Source organism: Alnus glutinosa, chromosome 6 (genome assembly GCF_958979055.1).
Source record: "Alnus glutinosa chromosome 6, dhAlnGlut1.1, whole genome shotgun sequence".
Classification (NCBI taxonomy): domain Eukaryota; kingdom Viridiplantae; phylum Streptophyta; class Magnoliopsida; order Fagales; family Betulaceae; genus Alnus; species Alnus glutinosa.
Window position 1 is genome coordinate 1,461,044 of NC_084891.1, and position 11,793 is coordinate 1,472,836.

At 37.6% G+C, this 11,793-nt stretch overlaps 1 protein-coding gene across 1 annotated transcript; it reads right to left on the reverse strand.

The window, feature by feature from the left end:
* Positions 1–1,110: 1,110 nt before the first annotated feature.
* LOC133870557 (uncharacterized) lies at positions 1,111–7,930 on the reverse strand. Its single transcript, XM_062307719.1, has 6 exons — positions 7,911–7,930; positions 2,710–3,582; positions 2,360–2,617; positions 2,169–2,274; positions 1,427–2,073; positions 1,111–1,249 (listed from the first exon to the last, which is right to left on the reverse strand). Exons 1-5 carry the CDS (start codon positions 7,928–7,930, stop codon positions 1,441–1,443), a joined length of 1,890 nt encoding a protein of 629 aa, XP_062163703.1. The 3' UTR covers positions 1,111–1,249; positions 1,427–1,440.
* Positions 7,931–11,793: the final 3,863 nt, after the last annotated feature.

Sequence of the window (11,793 nt, forward strand, 5' to 3'; positions counted from 1 at the left end):
ATGTGTATGTAGGACCCACTCCTGATCATCTTGCCCTCAGCCCGCCGAAATCGATTGCAGGCCCGTCCTACAGGTTGTATAGCAGCATTGTACTGCAATACAACCTTCTTACCCCTCGGGAGGACCCAGTTTCTCGCTGGGTCGTCAATCACCTCATAATAAATGGTCCCGTCTGGGTTGTACCCTAATGAAAGAAATATTCAACATTAATGTTAAAAATTTAATCATAAGATTAAAGAACATATATATATATATATATAAACAATTTCTAATCAAATATTTATTTATTTAAAAACCAAAAAAAAAAAAAAAAAAATTTGGTAAGAGAATATGAGTTTTAAGGATGTCTAAATATGTACTTACCCATCAACCGAATCTGCTCAATCCGTATGTGCTGGGTCGCTGGGTCGCCCGCAACCTCCTCCCCAACCCCTCCGGCTTGTGGATTCTGCTGATCATCATCTGAATCCATATCCTGGGGACTACCGGGGGCCAACTGATCGGTACCCAACATCGCAACGTCCTCCTCATGGGTACTCTGGCTCCCCCCCACATCTGGCATCTGACTCTCACCGGAAAGTGGCATCTGACTCTCACCGGAAAGTGGCATCTGGCTCTCACCAGATAAAGGCATCTGGCTCTCTACATGCCTCGGGCCCTGACTCGCCCCCGATGCTGGCATCCGTCTCGGCCCCGGGCCCTGACTCGCCCCCGATGCTGGCATCTGTCTCGGGCCCGGGCCCTGACTCGCCCCCGATGCTGGCATCTGTCTCGGCCCCAAAATCTGGCCAGGCATCGCCGCCTGTGCCGGTATCTGTCCCAACCCCATAGCCGGCATCTGCATCTCCCCGGTCTGTGACAGTGGAAATCCTACATCCTGCGTCTCACTATCAGGGTTACACGTCATAGGTCCACTATACGTATACGGAAAGTACGGAGCATAACCCTGTGACCCCATCCCTTCTCGCAGCCACCATCGATATGCGTTACCCGGTTGGGTGAACCCTATCTGAGATAATGTCGGCAGCTCCGACAATGGAGAGCTGCAAGGTCCAGCTGTGCTGCTCTGTCCGTGATCTGACGTGGGCACGGCCACCGTACCCGGCAACAATGGTCTATAAGGCCCGTCTGGGTGGTGTGGCCACGCTGCAGAATACAATGCCGTCGAAACAGTGGGCGTGGTCATGGGGGGCACGGGTGGGCTAGGTGCCCGATACGCATAATGAGGGGGTCTCTGGTCCATCAATACCTGCGAACAAATGCAGACAAATTAATTAGAATATGTTTTTTTAATATATTTTTAATGAACATACTAAAGAACAGCGAAATTTATACAATTAATAAAAATTTGTATTCAGTACAAGCGAATTGTACAAGCAATATATATATCAGTCAAGTGTATTGAGTTCAAGCTAATTATACTCACAACAAATACATCAATCATTGTATCACGGGAGCTTCAATAGGATCTACGTCGGGCCTGTCGTACTCGAATTCGTCATTCGTATCTGGTAGGTCAGCAGTGGCTAGTACGAGCGGTACGCACTCATGGTAGGTTGTACCATCCTCATTACTCCCATCCCCCTGTCCAACGTCGTACACGTTGCGCGGTTTGGTCCTAACCGCACAAACCCAATTTGGGTTCCTTCCATCTTCTACGTAGAATACTTGATCCACCTGAGATGTAAGCACGTACGGCTCGTCCTGAATCTGTTCTCCCCTGTGGACGAGGTGATTGAAGTTGACAAACACTAGGCCATACTCGTCTATTGTGAATCCTCTGTCCATTGTGGGGTCTGCCCAATTGCACTTAAATAAGACGTACGTAGTCCTGTCATAGTACTCGACCTCAAATATATCGGTTAACTGTCCGTAGTACGTTTCGCCTTCAACGGTAGGAACACAGACGCCGCTATTCTGAGTCCTCCTTCCCACATCATGAGCAAGCGTGCGAAATAATTTTCCATTTACCACGTACCTGTTGTACTTCACCGCTGTCTCCTTTAGCCCTCTACAACGCATAACCAACTTGTGGCCCAATTCCTCCCTACGTTGATCGTCCAGGCCATCGACCTATGTTTTAATTACAAATAGTAAACATCACATTGGGTTATAATCCTGAACCCGCATAAATTTATCCAATTTAAAATTTACAACTATTTCCTTACATATGCACGGTACCATTCGCAGAACTGCTCATGATGTTGTGCTTCAATAAGAGCCTCCGTAATGCGACCCCTAGTGCATGATCGCCTAAGCGCGTCTTTGTGCATCCTACATTCAGCGTATACAATTATGTAATAATTGTTATTAATACTTTTACTCGAATTCTGCTAAATATAAGGTTAGGACTACTTACGTCCGCAAATTGTGAAACTCTTCAGAGTTGAACACAATATAACGATGAATCTGGTGCATTATCAACCGGTTCATGGTAACACGCGTGCCCGCTCCCTTGGATCCATCAGGATTCCTCTGAGGTCTGTTGTGGAATGTTGGTGCGTTATTCAGATACCTTGAACAGAACGTTACCAGCTCGGTCGCTATGTACCCCTCCGCAATGCACCCCTCAGGAGCTGCTTTATTGCGCACATTATTTTTGAAATTCCCCAGACTCCTGGTTTAAACACATACACGACAATTTAATTGTCGTCAATTAGGATTACAATTAAATAAAAATATTTATTTACATATTACGCCGAATTTTACCTCTCTGCCGGGTACATCCATCTATACTGCACGGGTCCGCCTAGTCTACACTCGCGCACAAGATGCACAACCAAGTGGACCATGCTGGTAAAAAACCCTGGAGGGAATATCTGTTCTAGCTTGCACAAAGTGATACAGACGTCACCCTGCAGTCGGTCCATATCTTCTTGTGATAGCTTTGTTGAGCATATGCCTCTAAAAAATGCAGAAATCTCCACAAGAGGTCTAACCACTTTATCAGGCAATGACTTACGCAGTGCAATTGGAAGAAGCTGTTGCATCAGTATGTGGCTATCATGGCTCTTCAAGCCAGAAATTGTACGGTCCTTGAGCCGAACACATCGTGAAATGTTCGAAGCGTATCCGTCCGGGACCCTAACATTTCGAAGAACCTTCAGAAAATTTTCTTTGTCCTCTCTAGACATTGTGTGACAGGCAGCGGGAATATACGTTTTACCGTTGGCGGCCGTGAACGGATGCAACTTAGGTCTCAACCCCATTTCCTGCAAGTCCAGCCGAGCTGCCAAGTTGTCCTTCGTTTTCCCTTTTATATCCAAAATAGTGCCAAGTATATTGTCCATGACATTTTTCTCTATGTGCATAACATCAAGATTGTGCCGAAGCAAATTGTCTTTCCAATACGGCAATCTGAAAAATATACTTTTCTTCTTCCATATAACATCGGAACTCCCTGCACCCTTCTTCCGCTTCTTCCGTTTCTTCTTCTTACCCGCGGTCTCATCTCCAAACGCAACTCCGTCCAACTGTTGGAGAACCTCGTATCCGCATGGCACAATCGGTGCGCTGGCAAATTCTTCGGTACCGTCAAATGTCCTCCTGTTAAGCCGCCACAGATGTTCAGGCGGCAGATATCTCCTGTGCCCCATATAGCAAAATTTGCACCTGTTCTTTAAGCGTATAGAACGCGTCGATTGCATACAGCAAGGACATGCCTTCGCACCCCTGTTAGGCCAACCTGATAAATCTGCATACGCTGGCAAGTCGTTTATCGTCCACATCAACTGAGATCGCATAATAAAATTTTCCTTCTTTGAAGCATCGAATGTTCGTACCCCTACATTCCACAGTTCCAGCAACTCATCAATCAATGGCTGAAGGTAAACATCAATATCCATACCTGGTGAGCTCGGTCCAGGGATAACCAAGGAAAGGATGAAGGACGACTGTTTCATGCACATCCAAGGTGGCAAATTGTACGGCACAAGCATTACGGGCCATGTGCTGTGAGATGTGCTCATGTTCCCAAATGGATTAAATCCATCTGCTGTCAAACCAAGCCGGACGTTTCTACTCTCTGCCATAAAATTTGGATGTAAAATGTCGAACGATCTCCATGCCTCACCGTCGGCCGGGTGCCTCAATACGCCATCCCTAGTGCGGCCTTCTGCATGCCATCTCATATGGGGCGCAGTATGCTCAGACATGAATAACCTCTGCAACCGTGGGATGAGTGGAAACCACCTCAAGATCTTCACCGGGCGTTTTTTTCTCGCTGATATGATCTCACCATCATCATCTACATGTGTATCAGCCCTCCACTTAGACTCTCCACATACGGTACATGAATCTAATTCTTTATTGTCTTTCCAGAATAACATACAGTCGTTACGGCACGCCGGAATCTTCTCATACCCCAGACCCATGCCACTTAGGAACTTCTTCGCCTCGTACGTGTTATCTGGCAATGCCTCATCGCAAGGAGGCAACAACTGATTGATGAATTCCAGAATGTCTGAAAAAATCTTGTTACTAATACCTCCAACGCACTTCAAGTTGTACATGTGTACAGTAGCACTCAATTTACTGTGCTTTGTACCAGGGTGAAGGGGCTTCTCGGCAGTCTTTAACAGCTCTTGGTACTTCAATGCGTCCTCGCACGACGTATCTTCATCAACTTGTTGCGGAAGAGTACTTGCGGCTTCAGGAACATCGTGCACGCCGAAGGCGTCACGCAACATGGCGTGCATGTTATCATCCTGTTCCACGGCGACACCCTCCTGTTCTGTGACTTCACCATGTTCAGTGCTATGGTCAGCGGCCTCTGTGCCACTGTGATAACTCGAACACTGACCAGGAATAGCGGATCCAGTCGTAGTCTCACCGTGCATATACCACAAATGGTATCCCGGATTCATCCCCCGACCTCCAGTCAGGTGGGCAAGAACGTAATCAGGAGTGTGACGCTGGTTATTTCGACAATACTTGCATGGGCAGTAAATTTTTCCATCGACGGCCGTACAGTTACGAACGGCAAATGTCACAAACGCCCTACACCCGTCGTTATACGTTGTCGTACCCCTAGGTGCTGACATCCAAGACTTGTCCATATTCCTCTGTATAGGGTTAAGAGGACAAGACAAATCATACGTCAAACAAATAAACGTGTAAAAAAGTTGAGCATGTCACGCAACATGGGGTGTACGAATTTATTTCCCTTTTAAAGGGTTTATGGTTAGAGTTTAGGGTTTTAGTTTTTTTGTTAGAGTTTAGGGTTTAGGGTTTATGGTTTTTTAGGGTTTAGGGTTAGGGTTTGTAAGGGTTTAGGGTTTAGGGTTTAGGGTTAGGGTTTGTTAGGGTTTAGGAGGGTTTAGGTTTTTTTTTTTTTTTTAGGGTTTAGGGTTAGGGTTTAGGGTTTAGGGTTTAGGGTTAGGGTTAGGGTATAAATTTAGAAAGTGTAAGATTTTTTTTTTTTTAAAGGGTTTAGGGTTAGGGTTTGTTAGGGTTTATGGTTAGGCTTTTTTTTTTTTTTAAAAAAAAAAAAGTGTAGGATTTTGTTTTTTTTTTTTTTCTTTTCTTAAGGGTTTAGGGTTAGGGTTTGTAAGGGATTAGGGTTTAGGGTTAGGGTTTGTTAGGGTTTAGGAGGGTTTAGGTTTTTTTTTTTTTTTTTAGGGTTTAGGGTTAGGGTTTGTTAGGGTTAGGGTTAGGGTATAAATTTAGAAAGTGTAGGATTTTTTTTTTTTTAAAGGGTTTAGGGTTAGGGTTTGTTAGGGTTTAGGGTTAGGGTTTGTTAGGGTTAGGGTTTAGGGTTAGGGTTAGGTTATAAATTTAGAAAGTGTAGGAATTTTTTTTTTTTTAAAGGGTTTAGGGTTAGGGTTTGTTAGGGTTTAGGGTTAGGGTTTGTTAGGGTTAGGGTATAAATTTAGAAAGTGTAGGATTTTTTTTTTTTTAAAGGGTTTAGGGTTAGGGTTTGTTAGGGTTTAGGGTTAGGGTTTGTTAGGGTTAGGGTTTAGGGTTAGGGTTAGGGTATAAATTTAGAAAGTGTAGGATTTTTTTTTTTTAAAGGGTTTAGGGTTAGGGTTTGTTAGGGTTTAGGGTTAGGGTTTGTTAGGGTTAGGGTTTAGGGTTAGGGTTAGGGTATAAATTTAGAAAGTGTAGGATTTTTTTTTTTTTTTTTTAAAGGGTTTAGGGTTAGGGTATAAATTTAGAAAGTGTAGGATTTTTTTTTTTTTTTTTTTAAAGGGTTTAGGGTTAGGGTTTGTTAGGGTTTAGGGTTAGGGTTTGTTAGGGTTAGGGTTTAGGGTTAGGGTTAGGGTATAAATTTAGAAAGTGTAGGATTTTTTTTTTTTAAAGGGTTTAGGGTTAGGGTTTGTTAGGGTTTAGGGTTAGGGTTTGTTAGGGTTAGGGTTAGGGTATAAATTTAGAAAGTGTAGGATTTTTTTTTTTTTTTTTAAAGGGTTTAGGGTTAGGGTTTGTTAGGGTTAGGGTATAAATTTAGAAAGTGTAGGATTTTTTTTTTATTTTTTAAAGGGTTTAGGGTTAGGGTATAAATTTAGAAAGTGTAGGATTTTTTTTTTTTTAAAGGGTTTAGGGTTAGGGTTTGTTAGGGTTTAGGGTATAAATTTAGAAAGTGTAGGATTTTTTTTTTTGTTAGGGTTTAGGATATAGGGTTCGTTATGGTTTAAGGTTAGGGTTTGGTTATAGAAAATGTAGGAATTTTTTTTTTTTTTAAAGGATCTAGGATTAGGGTTTAGGGTTTAGGGTTTTAGTTTCTTAGGGTTTAGGGTTTAAGGTTAGGATTTTTGTTTTTAGTGTTAGGAATTTTTTTTTTAGAAAGTGTAGGAAATTTTCTTTTTAAGGGTTTAAGGTTAGGATTTTTGTTTTTAGTGTTAGGGTTTCTTTTTTTAGAAAGTGTAGGATAATTTTTTTTTTTAGGGTTTAGGGTTTAGGGTTTAAGGATAGGACTTTTGTTTTTAGTGTTAGGGTTTCTTTTTTTAGAAAGTGTATGATATTTTTTTTTAGGCTTTAGGGTTTAGGGTTTGTTAGGGTTTAGGGTTTAGGGTTTAAGGTTTAGGGTTAGGGTTTTTAAGTGTAGGAATTTTTTTTTTAGGGTTTACGATTTAGGGTTTAGAGTTTAGGGTAAGGGTTTTTTTTAAGAACGTGTAGGATTCAAAGTTTATTTAAGGGTTTATTATTGTGTTGGTTTTATGGTTATGATTTGAAGATATAAAGTTTAGGGTTGGAGTTTAAGTATTTCTTAAAAAGTAGACGGTCAATTTTAATATTTTTTCTTTTTTTATTCAAACCCATTTTATTGGTTGTTCCCATTTATTATTTTCAAAAGTGTCATCGTTGGTTTATAACGTTAAACTAATATCGGACATTGTTTGATTTTGTTTGACTAACAAAAAAACATTGTAATCCATAATAACACATTCAAAATATATATATATATATAACCTCTCAAATAAAAAATTAGGATAGGAAAAATTAAAAACATAAAAAACACAACATGGCAAAAAAGAACATGGCTTTCAAAAAAATAAAAATACATATAACACTAAATGACACAAAAATACAAACGCCTACACAATTTCTAAATATCAAATCTGTACTAACACAAAAATACATGCAGCATTGTTAAAAAAAAAAACACAAACTATAGCAAAAATGAAATACCTACTCCAAGAAAACCCCCCCAAAAAAAAAAAAAAAAAAACAGTAATTTAAGCTTACACTGATTCAGCAAAATTGAAAAAATAAAATATAACACAGTCCAAAAATTATTACAATTATCAATCAAGAACAAATGTCCAAATTATTACAATAAAAATTATTACAATATATATTCAATCAGTATTTCATTTACATGTTGAAAAAAAAAATGAAATACAAATTTAAGGGGAAATTACTCACTGTCGACGGTAGGTTGTGGATTTAGGGCTCCTTCTTTATATATATACCTGCATATTCGGATATACATTATGGAGAAAGGAAAAAAAAGTTAGCAAATGTATATATATATAACACTAAATTTATCTGCAATATATATTAAGAGCACTGGCGACTGAACAGAGAGAGAGAGAGAGAGAGCCACTGACCCGACCGGAGGAAAGGGAACCGACGGCCTAGCCAACCCCTGCCGGAGGGACGTCCCAGTAGAGAGAGAAAGAGAGAGAAAGAGAGAGAGAGAGAGAGAGAGAGAGAGAGAGAGAGAGCGAGAGAGCTAGAGGGAATCGGTGAGAGAGAGACAGTCGGTGAGAGGGAGACGTGACGACGCCGGAGCTCACCACACCGGCCGGCTGAGCTCGCCGGAGAGACAGAGAGAGAGAGAGAGAAGAAATGAGAGAGAGAGAGAGAGAGAGCGAGAGAGAAGAAATGGGTAGCTTCCTCTGGAAGCTACCCATTTCTTATATATAAATATAAGTATATAATTTATATAATATAATATATATTTATATTATTAATTAGTTTTACGTATATAATATATAATGTTTGGCCAGGTGGCGCGCGGGAGAATTCCCGCGCGGCATCCGGCCAAACAGTTGGAGACGTGTTTATAAATACACGTCTCCACATGCTATATATATTTAATATTTAATATATATATATATATATATATATATATATATATATATATATATATATATATATATATATATATATATATATATTATATCTATTTTATATAAACCCATGCAACCCTAAGTTCATGCAATGCATGTACTGCATGTACATGCACTGCATGAACTCATGTTAATTATTATTATTATTTTTTTGGGTCTACATATATGCTTCACAAAGTTGGTTTAATTATGCATATAGTACAATATGTCAATTTAGGGTTAGGGTTTACGTACTTATAAGTACACCATATATATATATATATATATATATATATATAACTCATCATATAAACCCTAATCATAAGTGTATGTATTTTGTATAGCAAACAACCATAACCCTAACTGTATGTACTATATATAGAAAAAAACCCTAACCCTAAAATACACGTCCCCCATAGTAGAAATTGTATTTAATTTAAAAAGTAATAAATATATCTATATATATAATAAAAAATAATTATATATAGAAATAAATATATTATTTAAAAAATAATAATTTAATGGTCCAAAAAATTAAACTATAACTCTAAGTGTATATACTATATATAGCTATAAACTATAACCTTAAGGGTACGTACTATACTAAAACCTAAAACCATAAAAAATAAAAACTAAAACCTAACCATAAAATTAAACTCTAACCCTAAGTGCTAGACTATATATAGCTATAAACTCTAATCATGAGGGTACGTACTATATCTAGTCATAAACCCTAACCCTAATCCTCTATCCAAAAGTATATAATATATATATACATATATATATATATATATATATATATATATATATATATATATATATATATATATATAGCTATAAAACTAAACCCTAAGTAAATGTACTATAACTATAACTATAACTATATATATATATCGGAACAATCTAATTTTGAACTGCTCATGATTTAACTTATATATATATATACTTAAAAGTGTACAATAATGACACGTGAAAAATATATTGACATTATTATTCATTAAACGTAAAATCAATAAAATTATAACACATAGCCCTAAGTGTATATATTATATATACCTATAAACCCTAAAACCCAAACCCTAAGTGTATATATATATATATATATAGCTATAAAACTAAACCCTAAGTAAATGTACTATAACTATAACTATAACTATATATATATATCGGAACAATCTAATTTTGAACTGCTCATGATTTAACATATATATATATATATATACTTAAAAGTGTACAATAATGACACGTGAAAAATATATTGACATTATTATTCATTAAACGTAAAATCAATAAAATTATAACACATAGCCCTAAGTGTATATATTATATATACCTATAAACCCTAAAACCCAAACCCTAAGTGTATATACTATATATATCGATAAACCATAATCCTAAGTATATATACTATATATAGGTATAAACCCTAGCCCTAAGTGTATATACTATATGCTATAAACCCTAACCCTAAGGGTATGTACTATATATAGCCATAAATTTACGAGGGACTAAACTATAAGTATTTAATTCATTATGTAGCGCAGAACTCTAAAAATAATTGCATTTACTATATATAGACATAAATAAAAAGGTTACTGTATATAGTTTCTAAACCGTTTACATGCATGCATATCTATATATATAGTATTAATTATAGGTTTTTTAACTTTGTTATGTTTAATTTTTTTTTTTTTTTGGTTTCTAAACGTAGATGGTGTACAAAACTAAACCCTAATTTAAACTATTTAGTTTAATTATATATTTAGCATCAAATTTGTATAATTATGCATATAGTACAATATGTAAATTAGGTTAGGGTTTACGTGCTTAATAGTATACTATATATATATAAATAAGGAACCTAAAAAGTATAAATTCCAACCAACAAATTTACATATAGCATATAGTACAATATGTAAATTAGGTTAGGGTAATCTACACCGTATTTTTGGATTAGATTTGTATGATTAATAATGTAAGGAGTTTTTTTTTTGATTTTTTTTTTTAAATAATTAATACAACACAGAATTTTTTTTTTTAATATATATTTGGCGAATTAATAAATTTTTGACACGTGTATTAATACACGTGTCCATTTGGACACGCATATGAAATACACGTGTCCAAATGGACGCGTGTATTCCATATGCGTGTCCAAATGGACACGTGTATTAATACACGTGTCCATTTGGACACGCATATGGAATACACGTGTCCAATTGGACGCGTGTCTATATACACGCGTCCAAAATGGACACGTGTATTCCATATGCGTGTCCAAATGGACACGTGTATTAATACACGTGTCCATTTGGACACGTATATGAAATACACATGTCCAAATGGACACGTGTATTTCATATGCGTGTCCAAATGGACACGTGTATGTCATACACGTGTCCATTTTGGACGGCTTCACAAATTGACACGTGTCTAAAATGACACGTGTCAATTTGGACGCGTGTCTACAGTAACGGGTACTGTAGACACGCGTCAAAATGAAGGTGTTTTTGTAGTGGCCGTGAGAGATAACACTTCACACCTTACTAACCTTCATCCCATAGATCGCCCATGATGGCAAATCTAAAGAGAGTAAAACTCTTATTCAAAGTAAAAATACAACAAGCAAACAGCAGCAGCGGCCAGGGAGAAGATGAATGACACAACATGGAGGTAGATAGACGAATGCATAACAGAGAGGCCAAAATTGATGATCTGGTCGGAGAACACCTACAAAAAAAAAAAAAAAAAAATAGAATAGGAGAAGGGTAAGAGTGGGGAGTAGAAAGGGAGAGGAGGAGGGAGCACTCCGATCTATTTTCTGAAGGGTTACCATAATCTTGACTACAGTACTGATCACTTCCAAAAAATGTGGATTGCCACATGAGTAATACCTAAAATGGGAGAGAGAGAGAGAGAGAGAGAGGGATTTTGCTTGTACATGATTTAATTAGGTGGTTCCACTGTAGTGGATTGAAACTGGTTTGAAGGAGGCTAAGAGATGGGGATAACATTTAATTAAGAAGTATAATTTAATTAATAACCAAAGATTATGGGTAAAGAAATAAGAAAAAAGTACGGAGAATCAGATTATCTACTAAGGTTGTGAAAAGAAAGGTGGCACTATATTAAATTCGAAGAATCAAAAAGTTCACAAATCAACTCAACTCAACTCAACTCCAAGTGGCGTTGAGGGAGAGAAAAGAGAACATCTAATGACGTGTAAAGCAAAAATGAAGCA